The 18,899-nt window shown below is 30.4% G+C and overlaps 2 protein-coding genes across 2 annotated transcripts; both read right to left on the bottom strand.

Moving 5' to 3' along the window:
* Positions 1 to 1,027: 1,027 nt before the first annotated feature.
* On the bottom strand, positions 1,028 to 9,097 carry LOC148276519 (uncharacterized). Its single transcript, XM_088234153.1, has 3 exons — positions 8,893 to 9,097; positions 3,410 to 3,618; positions 1,028 to 1,201 (listed from the first exon to the last, which is right to left on the bottom strand). The coding sequence occupies exons 1-3, from the start codon at positions 9,079 to 9,081 to the stop codon at positions 1,048 to 1,050; spliced, it is 552 nt and encodes a 183-aa protein (XP_088090279.1). The 5' UTR covers positions 9,082 to 9,097; the 3' UTR covers positions 1,028 to 1,047.
* Positions 9,098 to 11,943: 2,846 nt separating this feature from the next.
* Positions 11,944 to 16,042, bottom strand: LOC148276518 (uncharacterized). Its single transcript, XM_088234151.1, has 3 exons — positions 15,890 to 16,042; positions 14,272 to 14,567; positions 11,944 to 12,249 (listed from the first exon to the last, which is right to left on the bottom strand). The coding sequence occupies exons 1-3, from the start codon at positions 15,899 to 15,901 to the stop codon at positions 12,003 to 12,005; spliced, it is 555 nt and encodes a 184-aa protein (XP_088090277.1). The 5' UTR covers positions 15,902 to 16,042; the 3' UTR covers positions 11,944 to 12,002.
* Between the last annotated feature and the right edge of the window lie 2,857 nt (positions 16,043 to 18,899).

Genomic DNA, 18,899 nt, shown 5'->3' with positions numbered 1-18,899 from the left:
ATATTAAGCCGAGTTGTGAAGTAGAAATTCAACGTGTAAACTGTGATGAATGTATCTTATAATATTAAAAAAAGTATTTTTTGTAAAAGTATTTGGGATTTATTAACGATTGACTTGAGTTTTTCTTACATTAATTATTTTATGTGTAGATTTCTGTATACTCCTAATATATTTAAAATATGTGTCATTATAAATGTACTGAAATTAAACTTATGTATTTTACTAGGAATATCTGTGTACCATTATCTTATTATACCCTTTTTGAATGTTTAAAATAAATATTAAAAAAGAGTGTCTTTTTTAATTCCCGCTTATTATTTAAATAATGAATATTATTTTATTGATATTATTTGAACGTAGTTATTCAAAAGCAGCCAATCCACAATTTTGAAAAAATGTCATGTTGATGTTATCGGGTTCTATGTTCTGATAAAAACAGCCAGACCGCTTTCATATAAAAAACCGTATTAATTACGTTCATATAAGGTGACCAGCAAGGCTGAGACAAGCATTATCGACAAAATCAAGAAAGGGGCTCTGCGCTGGTTTGGACGTGTAGAACGAATGGACAGCGAAAGAACGGCTAAGAATATTTACAGTGCGAATGTTGACGGATGCAGAAATAGAGGAAGACCGAGAAAGACATGGCATGACCAAATCCAACAAATACTTATAGATGGACAAAGTCGGAATAATCGGATAGATAGAGTGTTGTGGCGTTCTATCCTCTCTGCCTACCCTTACGGGGAAATGGCGTGATGGTTTGTTGTTGTTGTTAAAAAAGGTGGCGTGGCCAATGGAATGACTGTTTTCGCGGCAATTCAAAATTACAAATTAAAAAAAAATAATTATGCTACTGAAAAGAAAACATTTTTTTTTATCGGACAGTATTTCATAGGCCTAAATTACTTTAAAAATGAAATTAAAAAAAACTGATATTTGCCTATCAGCGTTATTAAGCGCGGATTCTTGGGTCATATGAAGAAGAAAACGCATTTAAAAAATAGATTATAGTATATTTGTAAAAAATAAAAATGCATTATGATATTATACAATATGGGAGCTGGTCACTTTAGATGATACTTCCTTCTTCTTATAGTCATCGACTGTGACGGTGTATTCGGATCCTAAAGATGACTTTACAACAGCTTTTCCTTTAACATCCACCACTGGACCATCTCCAATGGGTTCTTGTTCTTCCCTGTGGACAAACAGTAAATAATATTCTTATTTGTTACTAACGTTAAATGGCTATTAAAATTAATGTGTGGAATTTACACATATAAAATTTCTGGAGCACTCTTGAAAATGTGCTAATCTTCTATTTACGTATTATCAATAAAATACTCTCGTATTTTTTATTATATATATTTTATTTTATTTTATTTTATTTTATTTTATTTTATTTTATTTTATTTTATTTTATTTTATTTTATTTTATTTTATTTTATTTTATTTTATTTTATTTTATTTTATTTTATTTTATTTTATTTTATTTTATTTTATTTTATTTTATTTTATTTTATTTTATTTTGTTTTCTTTTATTTTATTTTATTTTATTTTATTTTATTTTATTTTATTTTATTTTATTTTATTTTATTTTATTTTATTTTATTTTATTTTATTTTATTTTATTTTATTTTATTTTATTTTATTTTATTTTATTTTATTTTATTTTGTTTTGTTTTATTTTATTTTATTTTATTTTATTTTATTTTATTTTATTTTATTTTATTTTATTTTATTTTATTTTATTTTATTTTATTTTATTTTATTTTATTTTATTTTATTTTATTTGATTTTATTTTATTTTATTTTATTTTATTTTATTTTATTTTATTTTATTTTATTTTATTTTATTTTATTTTATTTTATTTTATTTTATTTTATTTTATTTTATTTTATTTTATTTTATTTTATTTTATTTTATTTTATTTTATTTTATTTTATTTTATTTTATTTTATTTTATTTTATTTTATTTTATTTTATTTTATTTTATTTTATTTTGTGATTTTTACAGCAACTACATAAAAAAATAAGTACAAATATATTAACAATATTAGAGCCAATTCAAAAAATCCACTGTCAATCTAATAATACATAATATATAAGAAAAGAGTTTACGTAATTGTATGTGTGTGACGTTTTTATTCATGTGTGTGTATGTGAATGTGTGTATGCGTGAATGAATGAGGGAGAGGGTGCATGTGCGTGTGGGGATGCATGAGGCAGAGGGTGCGTGTGTGATGGTACAAAAAAGTATAAAAAAATAATAATTCATAACTTGGTAATATATTGAAAAGGTACAGGAAAGAGCTTGGTAAGAAGTATGATTATTATTTTTTAAAAATATATATACTTACTTTCGAAACCTTTTTGTTAAAATTTAAGTCAAGAAATGTTATTAATTGTATTTTTTAAAAGTAAAGTAAATTTCAAAACCTTATTCTGAAAAAAAGGGCATTTTATTAAAAAAAATAATTGGTACACACTGAATGAATACTGTGCAACGAGTCCCATACAATACGGTAGGTAACCACAAAATGCAGTAATTTTTTACAGTGACGTATCTTCCTTGATGAGGAATGGAGCTAATGTTGGCCGGCATGACGGACGTTACCAGACCGGTCTGAAGTTCAGACTTACATCGTATAAATGGGAAGCTCTCTCTAAGAGTACCTATTCCTGTACTCCATAAATGGTGACCGATGCTTTCGGAGCTCTTGTCTATTATGGATTGTGGATGGTAAATTATATTTTGATAAAGGGGCTCGATGTTTCTTGGTAACTAAAATATTTATGAGCTGTTCCTTTTCACCAAAGAAATGTTTTATTTTATTTCAATGAATATTTTTATACAGGGTGTTTTTTAAACCCTGTCACATCCAAAACCACGATGATCAGTATGAGCAAGAAGACATGTTGGCAGATCAAAATTAAATTTTTAGAACGACTAAAATCTTAAAATATAAAAGATAAATAAAAAATAAATGGTTGCTTACTCCTGCAGGGGAGAAACGGGGAGGGGGGAAGGGGAGCCTGATACACTGTCAACCGCACGGCCACGCCCCCTCGCTTTTCCCTTGCAGAAGTAAGCTACCATTTGTTTTTTTATTTTATAAGATTTTAGTCGTTCTAAAAATTTATTTTAATGGGCCAATATGTCTTCTTGCTCATACTGATCATATTGGTGTCGGATATGGCAGGGATTAAAGAACACCCTGTATATGTTTATACACATTACAAAAATATTTCAAGTCGTACAAAACACGAAAAAATAAATAGTAAATTTTAAATAAACAAAGATGGTAAAATAAAAAATACTCAGCGGTTAGAGAAAAAGAATGCTATGTGGTGCATAAAATATGGGCTAGATCACATCGAAAAGCACGGTCAGCTCTACTCACTTGACGATCCTGAATCCTTTTTCATCAGCAAGGTAGTGGACAGTCCTCCTGAAGAAGCCGTCGCTGTAGGAGTAGGACCCCTCGACCGAGAGTCCATCTCGCTTCTCCATCCTGTAGTGGGCGTGGTCCATGATACCATCATCCACCAAACTCTCGAACTCGTAGTGAGCGTTCTCTGCCTGCTTCTTGAATAAAGCAGCTTCCTCTATCTAGAACAAATCACTTTGAAATTTCAAACCCACTTGTTTATTCTTCTTCTTCTTCTTCTTCTTCGTTTTTTCATGGCATTTTCACATCTCTACTCGGGTGTTCTGGCTAGTGTCGAGTATTTTAATTTTGTTTTTTTTTTTTACATATTTACACATGTGTTAGTAATGTATACAAGTAAGTATGTTAGTATTCAATATAATATATACATATAATAATATGACATATTTACAGCTTTACACCATTTATAACTTGATATTTATATAGGATAAATACACGTTTATTGGGTGGGGACAGGAGCCATAATTGACTTCAACTAATACTTTAAAAAACTAACATGTTACTAGCTTGTTTCAAATTAAGTATAAACGTACATAAGTATACATTTAAAATTTTCTAATCGGGTTTTGGTCCCGTAGCTATTGTCTTATTCGAATCCCAATCTACCCCATCTTGATTCCCATTTTCTTATGGTGAGTTATTTACAACTCGTTGAAAATGGCCCTCAAAATGAAATATTTGGGTAAATCGTAAGAACGTCAAATGTATTTTTCCATGTTTTTTTTAAATTTTAAAATAACACAGTAAAAAGGCATAGATAACAAGAAATAATATAAAACCGTAAAAACGAAAAAGAGGAATTAAAATAAAGGTTAACAAAAAAATAATAAAATAATGGTAGACAAAATGAATTAAAGTTTTCATATCCGAATTAACTCTTGTGTGGCTGTGATGTCACACTAGTCGACATAGGACACAAGACTTGATATATCTCTCTTATTTTTTTAAATTATGAATTCGTATTTTTTGTAATTTTCAAATGGACATTTTCACACCGGATTTGGAAAGTGAATTTTTTACAACTATGCTGGATGTTAATACAAAAAAATATTTATCCTCGCTACGCGAAAAAAGAGTGTCCGGTAATTCAGCAACACATCTGTATAAGAAAGAGCACGAAGATAGAACTCATCACAAGGAAGACAGAAACGCTGTTCTATGGCAGGTGTTAGTGTGAAAGAAACAAAAACAAAAGTAAGTAAAGTGTAAAATAGATTCAGATTTCAGCCGGTTGATAACAGTGATGGGAAACGCACGCGCGTAATCTGAGCGGCGAATTTATGATTATTAATTTATTTTACTATAACAGGGCTAAATTATATGTTTATTTGCACAAATAATGGAAAAGGGATTATTAAACAGGATGTCTCCATGTTTTTTTTTTTTCAACTTTTGAACTTTGAATTATTCCGTCTTTTACTAGTGGTAACACGATGTTACATCACCGCGCGCAAAGGGATTATTTATCACAGTCTTTTAAGAGTTAATAAAACAATATATACGGAGAAGGGAGTTATAACATAAACCAAAAAATAAATCATGATACGAAAAATTCAACATTGAATGTACATTCAATTCAAGAGTCCTTCTTTGTATCAATAAATGTTGACTTTCTTAATACCATCAATTATCGTGACGATAGATGCATAATAATTGTAAACTGTTGTAAATTGTTTAGTCGGGTTGTGGTCCCGTGGCTAGTGTCTCGGACTCACAGACCAAAGGTCCGTGGTTCGAATCCCACTCTACCCCAACTTGATTCCATTTTCTAATAGTGAGTTATTTACAACTCGTTGAGAATGGCCCTCAAAATTAAATATTTGGGTAAATTATAAGAACGCAAATATTTCTTTTTAAAAAACCAAACCAAAACCTGTCGTTTAATACATTTTTTATTAATTTTTATAGTTACATTTGTAATCATTAAAAAAAAACAATTGAAGGGGTCGCTCGAATAAGGGTCATATGCAAAATAAAATTTTTACAGGAGAGGTAAGAAATGATTCATAAAATATTTTTTTGATATATTTTTATACATACACTTTGTTATTTACAACAATATATCTGTGTTTACAACACATTTATTATCATAAACCAACATTTACATGATAAAAAATACCCAGATTCTATATAGAGTAAAACGAGTCTATAGGCCTTGCCATGGGGCCTCTCCACGATTTATTTTATGTTTTCATACATAAACTTGCCAATTGAGAACATCGATCTTCCATTTTCCCTGTTTATTCACAATTTTAAGAGAAGATTTTAATAGCACAATGGTCGTGTCGTACGCTATTTTGGAATGACAATCTAAAGGATTTGGCCATATTTATGAACCCTTATTTCTGTAACCAATTGTTCTGAGCAAATTATGGATCGAGTTTTGTTACTATCAAAAAAATATTTAAATGGAAATGAACGCTATGATATAGACCCATTTAAAACAATTAAACCATTTTGTTTGCCACGTATGTATTATATAGACACCAATTGAAGGGAAATCTTCAATTACCTGTTTTTATATACAGATTTGTTACTGTGACTTATTTTTTTTAGGTGCAGTGATTTATTAATGTATTCAAAAAATTAAATGTTTCTAAATTAATTTGTTTTTTGCAATCTAGATGGTGTTTTTTTTTAAATAGTACAAATAAATATATTAAAATGTAATTCAGCACAAGCCCGTTACTGATCTAAAGATAAAATTTAATATTTAATTTAAATTTAATGATTTTGATAAAAATGTGAATAAAATGACCAGTCCTGAAGATTCCAACTTTGGTGAAAGCGCTCGTTATTCCAATAAAACAAAATAGACCTAAGGAATTTTAATCACGTTTTTATCAAAATCATTAACTATGGATTTTTATTAAGAAATATCTACTAAAAACCATCAATTTTATTAAATGTTAATTTTTCATATAGCAGACCTCAAAAAATTACAAATGCATGGTGTTATGCGAGAATGTGTTAAGCCACACAAACCTCAATCTGAGATAATTGATGTTTAACATCAAGCGCATTTTTTAAAAAGATGATTAAATTATTTAGCTTAGCTGTTAAGTTTTCAAAAAGATGATTAAATTATTTAGCTTAGCTGTTAAGTTAAATGTATAAAAGTAAAAAGGTGATGAAATTTTTACTTTTATTCTTTTTTAATATAAAAATTAAACGAAAAATTAGGATAGCACATTTTTACAAAACACCTTAAAAACTATTTCCTTTGTTATAACAGTAACGCAAAAATGTTTGAAACAATGTTATTTCCCAAAAAAACCCAAATATATATTTTTTTTAAAATATAAAATTACCAATATAATTCATTTTACTGTAGTGGAAAATTTTAAGTACAAAAATTAATAATTTTTTTTAAAAACTTCATGTTCTAAACGAGACGTTAAAAATACCTTGGGATTTACTTCTAATACGAATCTTCAAATTACAAAAAAAAGCTGCCGTTTGAAATGAACAAAACTTTTCAATTCGGCAATTCTGGCAAAGAAATCGTTTATTGCGAGGTTAACACTTTTTTGCAATATTATTATCATTTAAGCTACATATTAATCTTAATTCGCAACGCGAATTCATGCGGATGCATGTACTTGCGAACCAATATGCTAACAACATCGATGTCTTTAACGTGAGTCTTGTAAATTTTAAATATCAATGTATATGTTCCATATCAAATAGAACTTAATATTCTGTTCATATTGTATTTTATAACATTATGTACCTAGCTGCTTTAAACATTTAACTGCAATCCTTTGAGCTTTTTTTAAAAACCAACTAAACTTCTAAACACACGTCTATATTTTATATCTTTATACTGTATTTTTTAAAATTTATATTATTTATACACTCATCTTTTTATTTTTATTTTTACACCAAAACACTGATCCTATCTTTAATTTCTTAATATTGTATTTTTTTTAAATTTATGTTGTTTATCTACTCATCTTCTTTTTTTATACCATCTTAACTTCTAAACACTGTTCTATCTTTTATTGCTTTATATTGTATTTTTTAATTTTATGTTGTTTATTTACTTTTTTTTCTACACTAAAATATTTCATAGTCCCTGGACTGGTACCCGAAGCGTAAGACTAATCATCTTACCTTCATGTAACAAAAATGATCAAGATACGCTGCGATTGGTGTACCAATGCAGTGCCCTATGCACCAGTAGGTGAGGAAAGGGAGCGATGATGATGATATACTTATGTTTTATTTATGTAAAAGCCTTATGGGCGTGAAAAATTAATATATATATATTTTTTTTTTTAAATACGTTAAGCATTTTAAAGCAGTGTTATATTGTTTTAAGTCCAGTTGCGTGGTTTTTGGTATTACAGAGAATTTGTAAGTTTAAACTCATCAAATTATTTTTTCAAAGTAAGAATGTCACACCAACTAATTTTTTTCGATATTGTGGCTTGACATATTTTTGCATCCAAATATAAAGAAAAAGGGTAAACATAATTAAGAAACATAAAATAAGACTCTTTGCAGACGATGCCTTAATATATATATCGGGAGAAAATTATAAAACAATTATGGACAGACTAAATCATGATCTTAATAGTGTATCACTGTGGCTAAAAATTAATAAATTAAAATAAAATGTTAACAAAACTAAATATATGAATATGGGAAACAAAAGAATAGAAATTACACCATCAATTGTAATAGAAAATGAAAAACTTAATGAAGTCACTGAAATTAAATATTTAGGTGTAATGTTGGATTCAAAACTTACATTTCACCAAAACGCTAAGATGGTAATAAATAAGATTGCAAAAAAAATATCAATTTTGGGAAGGATCAGAAGATTTATTGATAAGGGCTCCTGCAAAACTATTTACAAAGCAATTATTGAACCACACGTTAACTACTGTAGTAGCATTTTATTTTTATCAAACAAAGAAAACATAGATAAACTAACTGTATTACAAAATAAAGCCTTTAGAATCATTTTGAAAAAAAAACAGATTTACGAGGGTAAAGTCGATGGTAAATGAAATGAAATTATTAACATATAAACAAAGAATATTTTATAATACAATGATATTTGTTCATAAAATTATAAACTCTAATAAAAAAACAGAATTTTGGAAAAAAAATGATCGGAACCAGCATGAACACGATCACAATACTAGAGAAAAGAACAAAATTAGACTTCCATTTAGGAAAAAGGCAAAGTCACAAAATTCAATTTTATTTAAAGCAATTTAAAATTATTACGAAATGGAAAAAAATATTTATGAAGAAAAAAACATATCAAAATTTAAAATAATAGTCAAGACATATGTGATAAACAATTTATAAATTAAATCTATTTGCAATGTTATTATTAGAACACACATAACAATATGTATGATATGTGTGCCCTACTTTAAGATTTAAATAATAATAATAATTCACTTATGTTTTCTCACCTCAGACTTTTCCTTGTCGAGTTGGTCGTCATTATCTACCGGAATATGGTGAAGGGAAGAACCGTCTCCATGGACCACCCTCAATCCTGCTGAACTTTTCTGCTTCAACCCCTCCAGCGACCTATACTTACCTTCCGGAGCCGCGCTGGTCCAGGCCACGCAAACCAATAAAAACACCGACACCCTCATTTCTGTACTTTCAACTTATTCCACTTCACTGATGAAGGTTTTGACATCAATCACTTTATATAGCAGTTGCAAAATTGACTCAGTTTTGGAATAACGTGTTCTGATGACGCGAGGCGTGTTTGCGTATTGTGATATTCATTAAATATAGACATAATTAGCGGATTGTCTTAGTTTGGTAAGAGCTCGAAGCGTTATATCTCGATTATTGCTAAATAATTTGATACCTACCGGATTTGTTGAAAAAGCTTGCATGTACATATATTATATTGAATATAACATTTTGTGGCCACTAGCAATGTAGCAACCTCCAGGGCCGCGATTATGAACGGCTATGAAAATTCACAGTATCTTCGTCGGTAACCGGTAATTGAACATGTTAAGAAAAAAAATTAATATGGAAAACTTAATTTAACTTAACATATTACAACAGATATAAAGAACATTTAAGAGAAGGTAATATAGAAGTCTAGGCATCTACAGGGCTTATGACCTGTCAATGGCTGGTTTAAGTGGCCACTTTACACACTGTGTAACATTCACCATTCTGCCCATATTTGATCATCTATATTCCTTCAATTCTTTCATATGTTGATGTTTGTAAAGTTAAAGAGCTGAAACCTTTATTTATGCGGCTGAGATTCATCTAATTGAATTATTTCACCTACATACTAGGCAACGCCTGAAAATGTTATTTTTAAAAATTTTATACTTCTCATGGATCAGGTGGATTTATCAATTATTAATTTATATTACAACAGAGATGAAGAGCATCATTGGCTAATTAATGTTTAGTCGTTCAAAAGAGTTCGTTTTTTTTTTTTTAATATTTTTTTTCGTAACTTTGCCGTACAATTTAATTATCTAATTTTTACGGCGCGCTTTAAAATATTTTTTGTATTCAATTTCCCGTATGGCTTAAGCTCCTCATTCAGCTGCAGTTTACACGCTGCGAAAATGAATACACGACGGCATTTGTTACCAGCGAATTCACGTAATATGTTACACGTAGATGTTACGTAGATGTTACTACATTATCTCTGTTTAAATCACGTCTGAAGAAACATCTCCTTTCTCTTCCTTAATCTCTCCTCCTTTCCTTTTTCCTCTTTCCTCTCTCCTCTTTTTTCCTTTTTCCCATTGAGTAATAGTTTCAATTTAAGGTAATTTATAAACAAATACGTTTATTTCTATTTTTATACATCTTTAAATTTTTAATCTTTTTTTTCTATTGAATATGTTCTGTAAATTGAATTATAAAAATAAAACTTTTATTTTATTGGTTGGTTGGAAGAAATTGCCATTTGGCAATAAGCCCGCCAATGTACAAATAACATTATGTACAAAAAGTTTAATAAATAAAATAAAAACATATATTTTTAATTTAATACTATTGTTAAATGATGAACTAAATAAAAAAAACTATTATTTTCTATTATGTTAAATATTTCTAGTCTACAAAAACATAGAACTAATATCAATTCCATATGTATGTTCGGCATACTAAATAGTATAATCGATGTTCCATCATTACTGGGACAAGTTAAATGCAATATTCCGACTCGTAGGTTGAGAAACAATGAAGCACTGTTCATCGATCAGCATAGAACAAACTATGGCCTTAGTTCTCCTATGACTCGTTTTTGTCATATTGTTAACTCAAGATAAGATCTGGACTTTTTTGGTTTAAATTTACGGCGATTTGAACAAGCACTAAATAAATAGTCCAGATCTTGTCTCGATGTCCCTTGTCAATGCTTCTTTTCTTTTTTTAAATGTTTTTCACTATTTTTTATTGTAATATTTAAACCCTATAAATTGCAAAAATGGACAATGTCCGTAATAAGTAAATAATCTCGAGAGGGATTATATTTTGGGAGCGTAACTAGGATAATGCTGCCGCGCGCGGTGGTACGGGTAATCATTGTTCCGCGGAGATAGCCTGCCCGTCTATCTCGGTGGCGATGTCTTGAAACATTTTTTTGTCCTAGGATAATTGCTGTTTACACATGGATAATGATCGAGTCCTGGGACAAAACCGTATTGTATTGCCTACGTGTAAACGGCCTTTTAGATAAGAGTTTACCGTATTTTTAAAAAATATTTTAACTATTTTTGCTTTGTTTATAGATGATAGATTTTTTTATTCTTATCATACTTGTATTTATCGTATTCAACAGATATTATTATTTTTAATTGGTGTTTACTGGCCATGTAATATGATTTAGTGAAATCTTTGCTATGATTATGATCAAAACTAACTTTATACAATCCATACTTTATATTTTACAGCTCTTTTTATTTCTACGATTATTATTTTGAAAAATTATATTTTCACATGGAATTCACAAATCACCTGTTTATTTTAGATTTATACATGAAATAACACCTTTTTTATTTGTATTTCAAAGTCACAATATTTTATTCACTCTTTGTCCAGACGGACAAAAAATATAGTTCTGTTTGTGAAATTGAACCAGAACCCTTGACAAGTGTTTTCGACTCGATGGCTGAACAAGTCAATCGAGTGGAGATAAGTCCGTCTCGATTTGTAGTGGTTGTCGCGTTCGCTTACTATTTTAGAGGTCCTGGGTTGAATTCCTTGTGCGTGCGTACGAAAAATATTTATTTCAAAAGTTTTTTAAACTGCAATATTTTACTGTACCTCGACTGGCACTTGAAGCGTAAGACTAATCAACTTACCTTCGTGTAACAGATGATCTAACTATGCTGGATTTGGTTGAGCAATGCAGTGCCTTATGCACCACTGGGAGTGGAAAGGGGGATGATGACATTTCATTACATTTTCGAGATGAATCTTATTCAAATAAATCGGATAAAAGGCTGTTCAGAAAAAAACTCATAATAATTACATAATTATTTATTTTTGGTGATTAATTTAAATTCAGAGGCTAAGGCGTAGTTTATTGTCTCAGTTGGAATATATTAGGATTGAGTTGAGCTTCTGGCCTCAGTGGTCCCCGATTCAGGGAAGTCCCCCGGTCTTGCTCCAGGGTCTGTTCGTCCAGCAGCTGCTGCAGTAGTCTCCTACGCCGGGTGCTGTCGTCCCCCACTACGGAGTAGTGGAGCTCGTTCCCGTGGGCCATCGTGTGGATGGACGCCTTGCCTTCAGGGTTCACGTGAGGACCACTTAATGGCTGAACCTCTTCTCTAAAACAAAAATACTTATATATAAAAAATCTATTTACAGAAATAAAAAAAACGGTTATTGAGGTAGTTCCAATATAAACACATACATGCATTTTTTTAACTATGACCTTACATATATTTCTTACTATGTACTATGTTTTTATTTCGCATTTTTTACACATTTTTACTATGTTTTCACTACATTTATTTACTTTGTTTTACTATGTTTTTGCTTTGTTTTTTCTACTATATTTTTACTATGTTTTTACTACATTTTTTATCATGTTTTTACTTAATGTTTTTCTCTTTGTCCTCTATATTTATAACTGTTTCTATATTTTATAACTGTTTTTTTTACTGTCTTAGAACGGGGTAAATAACCCTAGTTAGGCAGTCAAAGCAAATTTGTATAATTTATAATTTTGTGTATGTAATATAATATGATAATAAATAAATAAAGAAACCAAGTTCTATTCTAAAAATATTCCCGTTAGGATTCGTATTTTTTGTTTTTTTTTTGTTTTTCTCATAAAAACAACACATTATAGAATTTATAGAATGGTTTCAATATGTCGGTAGAAATATACATATTTATATATATAATGGGTTTCAATTACATTATGAGGATAACTTTTATTTTAACATAATATTTATCCTAAGTACTTATTTAAGTGATTCATTGTTATTATTGTACACGTTAGAGTGGGTGAGTATATACATTTGTATATTATGTGAGGGTGTGTGTTAAATGTGTATGGGTGTGTAAGTATTGTGTGTATGAGACAATGTGTAGTGAATATAAGTGGACTTTTGAACAATTGTAATTGAAACTTATTTAGAATACAATTTTTTACAATGATCTAAACATTTTCAGTTAAAAATACGGCTTAATTTGCAAGACTTGACTTCTAAACTATCGGCTTTGTTGCAAACATGGCAACCTCTACTTAAGTATTGCAAAGTTGAAAATGAATAAAATTAAATTGATTATTTCTCTGCCGTTTTTTGATATAATCATTATTATGTCATCACTGCTACATGTAAATATTTACTGATTATAATAAATAAAAAATAAGTTGAAGTTGAGTATTGTATCAGTTTTTTGTGATTTGTTCAAAATAAAGAAAGATGGATTTTGCCAGGTTTGCAAGTAGTACCCATGTGTGTTAATCATTTTCGGGGGGTCTGAAATTTTTTTATTCTCAATGTAAGCAGTGGGAAAAATAAGAGAACTTGTACATTAAATTCTTGAATTTACATGTACTATATTTTTAACAGTTTAAAGTAATAAATATTTTGTCGATGCAAAGAAACACGTGTTTGGAAAGAGGTAATGATATTATTCAAAATTAAATAGAAAGACTGCGTCTTGTTGAAAGAGTCGATAATTTTAACTACACAGTGATTTGTAAAAATAAATATGGTAGTGTTGATTGTTCTCCTTGAGGTCAATTGTCAGTGTGTTTGCCTGCCATGCGTGAGATCTCGGGTTCGATTTCTGGGCCTCGATTATGATGGGAAGATAAAAACGTTATACCCTCACTTTGACGGTTAAGTTGATCATAAATTCTCTCTTGCGATTACGAAGATACACTACCGACCCCCCACCTTCAAGTTTTGGGTAGGTAAATCGATATGAAACAAGAGCACCCTTTCGTCAAAGTACACATATCAACGCACTAAAATGACATAGCTTCAGTATGACGGTCAGAATTGAAGATAAAAGTCTCCCAACCGACTCCTAAGATACACTACTGATCCCCACCATCATGTTTTGATATAAATACATCGGTTTATACCGACGGGTCTAGAACCCCTCGATACGTTTATCTACGCATTAAAAGTGTCAAAATTTTTGTTCCACCGAGCTATTTTTCACAGTCTCTGGACTGGCTCCGAAAGCATCTTAACTTCTCAAAAATGATCAAGATATGCTACAGTTGATGTACCAATACAGTGCCCTATGTACCATGAGGTGCGGAAGGGGATCAATGATGATAAAAGTACTGATAAATGAAGTATTTTAAATATATGTTTAATTACCGAACAATCCTATAACCCTTCTCATCCGCTTCGTAAGACACCTTCCTCTTGAAGTGACCATCACTGTAGGAGTAGAACCCTTTGACGTTCAGTCCATCTCTCACTTCCTCCCTCATCTGCGTCAGGTCACTGATGCCATCCTGGACGCTGGAGGTGAAGTGATACTGTGCCGCGGCAGCTGCCTGCTGGTCCCGAAGCAGCTGGTCCTCCTTTAACTTCTCCGCATTCTGGGACTCAGACTCCTTGTCCAGTGGAATACTAGATACGAGGGACAGGGATATGACCGCAAAAAGCACCTATAAAGACAAGGAAAGTTTATTGAGATGTTTGATTGAATAATCAAAATTTTAGTTTCTAATAATTTTTAAAATAACTTTGCTATTTATCAGGTCAGATACTGTATATGCTACCTTAGGGGTAGTATTCTGAATTTTCTCTGCCCACTAGAGAGTGATTAATTTAGGGATTTTTATTTATTTAATGCGACGACACATTGCTTTATATAATGGCCACACAGACCATTAAACGTCAAATGATGTATCTGTGATGTAACTGTTTAAAAAACGGAAAAAAAACTAATGTGGTTTGGTCCATTCAACCTAATAATTGAGTAGGAAACTCCTTGATGATTTTCCAAATGCTTGAGTTTACTGTTTACCATATTGATGTGCCATATATATGTTTTTTAAATATTTTTTGTAATTATTTTTTATGTTTCTAATCCTATATTTGTGGTGATATACTCATGAGTCTGTGTCATATAATTGCTCGTCCCATCTCAACACAGGACTTTTAGTCCCATGGAGTTGGGACTTATTGTCTCAAATAATGTACAATAACCTTATGTATGTAAATAAATTAATTAATTAAGTGTTTTGGGTAATGTTTAAAGTCGCAATAATGTTCTTAATGACATGTTTAGTTTCTCGTGTTCGTATTTATTTGACGTTCAATCATCAGTGTGGCCGTAAATGAAGCAAAGTTTAGGTGCTTGCAAAAAATAAAAATCCCTTAATTAACCACTCTATAGGGGATAAGGATTCAGAATACCACCACAGGGCTTGGTATTTTCACATCGGTCGAACAAATCTACACGACGCGCTCGAGGAAGTTCAGTGGTTAAAAAAAAATTGTTAATAGACTTTAAAACTAAGCCTATTATTATTTTTTTAGAGCATTAAAATGCTCGAAAAAAATAATAACGCACTACTATGAATGACGTCAATGGTTCATATGAACTATCCGATGATAATATAAGAGCTTTGAAGGATATCCGGTTTGGTCACCGTAAACGAACCAATATAAATATGATACAGTCATGGAACAAAATTATTAATAAGTCGGGGAATATACAACACACACCCTTTGAAAGGAATAAATAATCCATGCCAGTAAGATTCGCACCGGTGACATTGACCACAATAACATATTTTTTATTTTACTGCCCGGAGTTAAACATAATATGTTTTTTCTTATTTCATTAAATATTAAACAATGAACTAAAACTATTGACATTGATTATATTTTCATTCAGTAAATTTAATATTTTATAGCAGAAAAACGTTACTACTGATTTTTTAATGGATCTTTTTTTAGGGAATAATATAAATCTACTCACTATTTTATTCATGGTGCTGACTGACTTGTGAGGCGATGCATCTCCCAATTTTACTTTTATACGAAGAAAAGAGTACCCAAGAAAAACAGGTTACTTAACATCTACTGGAGGAGGAGGTGGAGTCGCCAACTATCTGGTTTACAGCTTTAAAACATTTAAAACAAATCCCTGCGAATCGTGATACTTACAGAGTGTAAAGCTCGGGTTTCCTAGGACAGCGGTGCCCGTATTTTAACGGCCGTAGTGAACATTGATGCGGTTGACAGCCGTCGTAACGGTGACTAGAGAGAGTGGTTTCCTATAAAAATGGTGTTGATAACACCGTTAAAAAATAAAAGCACTCTCTAGTCACCACTACGACGGCTGTCCACCGCATCACCGTTCACTACGGCCGTTAAGATACGGGCACCGCTGTCCTAGGAAACCCTAGCTTAACCCTGGATGTTCTGAAACGCTTTTACCCCTTTTGTAGCCAATTTTGGTCTGATTTAGGGATAATAAAGTTTTATTTCACTAAAGCTTTCTATAGATAAAGTACATTAACTGTTCACAGGGCTTACAGTTCGTCGTTCGTTCGTTCGTGTATGTATTATGTATATATATATATATATATACATAATAGGGTTCCAACCTCGATACTCTGATCCGTCAGTCCACGGAATTAAACGTGACTCATATGTTAATTAAATAACTAAAATGCACTACAGTAGGGCCAATTTCATAGGTCACATTTGACACTTCATCGAAATTCAACAACATAACCTTGTAAGGGCGGTAATAAAATATTATATACTTTTTCGAATTTAGAGCTGCACAATTGCTTAACCTTTTTCAATTACGATTACATATTTATTGTAATAATGACAAAAAAGGTAATTTTACGATTTACTTCCACTAATAAACCATTCTCCCAGAAAAATCAAATGTTGATAATTTTGTAAAATTATGTCCTTATCTTATTTTGTTCCTTAAATTTACGATATAAAATAACAATGGGATAAAGATTAGACTTATGATTTTTAAAATAAAATTACAGTACCTATAAGTACTTTTTCATAGTAACCGAATTCAATTCACATATATTATGTTTAAAGTCCGAATCGATTCATTCACTTTAATCGATGTTTTTAAGCACGTCACTGAGGTGAGCTGTGATAATGAGCTATGAAGCTAAAACCGACAAATGTCAAATGTGACTTATTAAATTGGCCCTACTATAGGTAATAGAACTTTCTTTTTCATACAATTTTGTCTTAGTTTTTGATGTGTATTATTGTTATTTTATCTCTTTCTGAAATTAATTTATCAAATATTTTTGTCTACCATATTTTATATTATTATCTTGTATATTTACTGTAAACTAGCTTTTATTATTTTAACATTAATTTTTAATATTAATTTGTTACTACCATTCTTTTTGCTTAAATTTTTTACAAGTTATTTACAATTTGCTTTTCAATTCTAACATTTATCTTATATCTATATTTATTATTTTTCTTTTTTACTATGCAAAGTTTCACTTTTTATTTTGCATTGCAGCATGCTTTTTTGTTTATACACGTATACCAAAAAAAAGTGTTGTTTATTTTTAAAATTATTACTTCCTAAGTTTGTACTAACCTGTATAATTTTTGTAAATGCCTCTTGGGCGTATTGTAAAATTAAATATATAAAAAAAATTAAAGTAATAATTTGAGAAAAAACAAAGAAGACCAACTTAATAAACAGAGATAATTAACAAAATGTGCAGACAGTTTTATATACTATGTATTTATGTTTATAATTTATTTATTTTTATCTATATTATATCATTAGTAGAAATATTTGACAGCAAAGTTCATTAGTAGAAATGTTTGACAAATATGTATATCATTAGTAGACATGTTTGAAAACAGTAATCTTTCATCCTAAGAGGAAACGCCGTCTGACTTTTCTTCATACGAACGTATTCCCATGGTTTTCCCCGAATTATGGCATTAGATAAGTAGTTTTTTACCCACTATAAATATTTATCATTAGCATGTCTCTATGGTTTTGTTTTTTTGATAAATTGTTGCTTATGGGAGCTAGGACCATCCAAAAACCCAAAAAGGGGTAAATTTTATTATGACATAGGGTGTACAAATATGATTAATAATTTTGAAAAACGGAAAAGCTAACGACACAAAAAATTACATCCCGACCGTAGAGTAATAACCTAATAGAGTCGCCCATACAGAAAAAAAACTATTCTATGATTATCGACTTATTGAAAGCGGGACAGCGAAACGTCGATTTTGTCGATTTTAGCAAAATCAGTCCGACGTGCAATTTACTTTTTAGCATTCTCATTTATGACAAAAAAAACAACCTTCAAATACCTGTCCGTCAAAATTCTCAGAATTTAAGTACACAAGAATATCAATATTTCGTGAGATATTTTAGAATGCGTTTTATTTTCGGGAAAAAATGCATATGGGTTTTCTTAGTGTTGCGCCAAAGATTTGTCATGTCTACTGTCTACTGTCTAGTGCATAGTACCCCCGGGCAAGCTCGCGAAGCCTTGAAAAGTATGGAGTATGTTGGATTCACACCCCGTCTTCCTTGAGAGTTCACGTTCAAGCGTAACTTGTTGATCACAATAATATTATAGGTCTACATACGAGTGTACTCCGCTTTGTGCATAGCCGTAGGTATTAAAACTGTGGTTCGTAACTGCCAATTTTAAATATAACTATTTAACTTACGTCCAAGGGACGAAAGTATTGAGTGTTAACATAAGGGTGGTTTGACTTTGTAAGGAATGAAATAATAAGAGAACGGAGCAACCTCCGGTGACAACTGGATAAGGCGTATACTTTTAATCGGGTTTATCTTATGAATCTCCAAGCCATTCTCATCACCTGATAACTCAATCTTCTCTACTATACTTATGTACGTAGTCAACTTGAATTCGCTTCATTAGTATGGTCCCTTCAATAAAATGAATATATTAATCGAATCGAAAATATTCAAACAAAATTTATAAAGA

Source organism: Micrasema longulum, unplaced genomic scaffold (genome assembly GCF_059751315.1).
Source record: "Micrasema longulum isolate JH-2025_06_02 unplaced genomic scaffold, ASM5975131v1 h1tg001207l, whole genome shotgun sequence".
In the NCBI taxonomy this organism is placed as follows: domain Eukaryota; kingdom Metazoa; phylum Arthropoda; class Insecta; order Trichoptera; family Brachycentridae; genus Micrasema; species Micrasema longulum.
The sequence above is the reverse complement of the archived record's forward strand: the minus strand, read 5'-3'. Positions and strand labels throughout refer to the sequence as shown.

Coding starts and splice junctions, on each gene's coding strand:
- LOC148276518 (XM_088234151.1), bottom strand. Junction 12,250..14,271: donor AAGGGTTATAGGATTGTTCG/GTAATTAAACAT, acceptor TTTTTGTTTTAG/AGAAGAGGTTCAGCCATTAA.
- LOC148276519 (XM_088234153.1), bottom strand. CDS start 9,081: ATGAGGGTGTCGGTGTTTTTATTGGTTTGCGTGGCCTGGACCAGCGCG. Junction 3,619..8,892: donor TCGACAAGGAAAAGTCTGAG/GTGAGAAAACAT, acceptor GATTTGTTCTAG/ATAGAGGAAGCTGCTTTATT. Junction 1,202..3,409: donor AAAGGATTCAGGATCGTCAA/GTGAGTAGAGCT, acceptor GTTTGTCCACAG/GGAAGAACAAGAACCCATTG.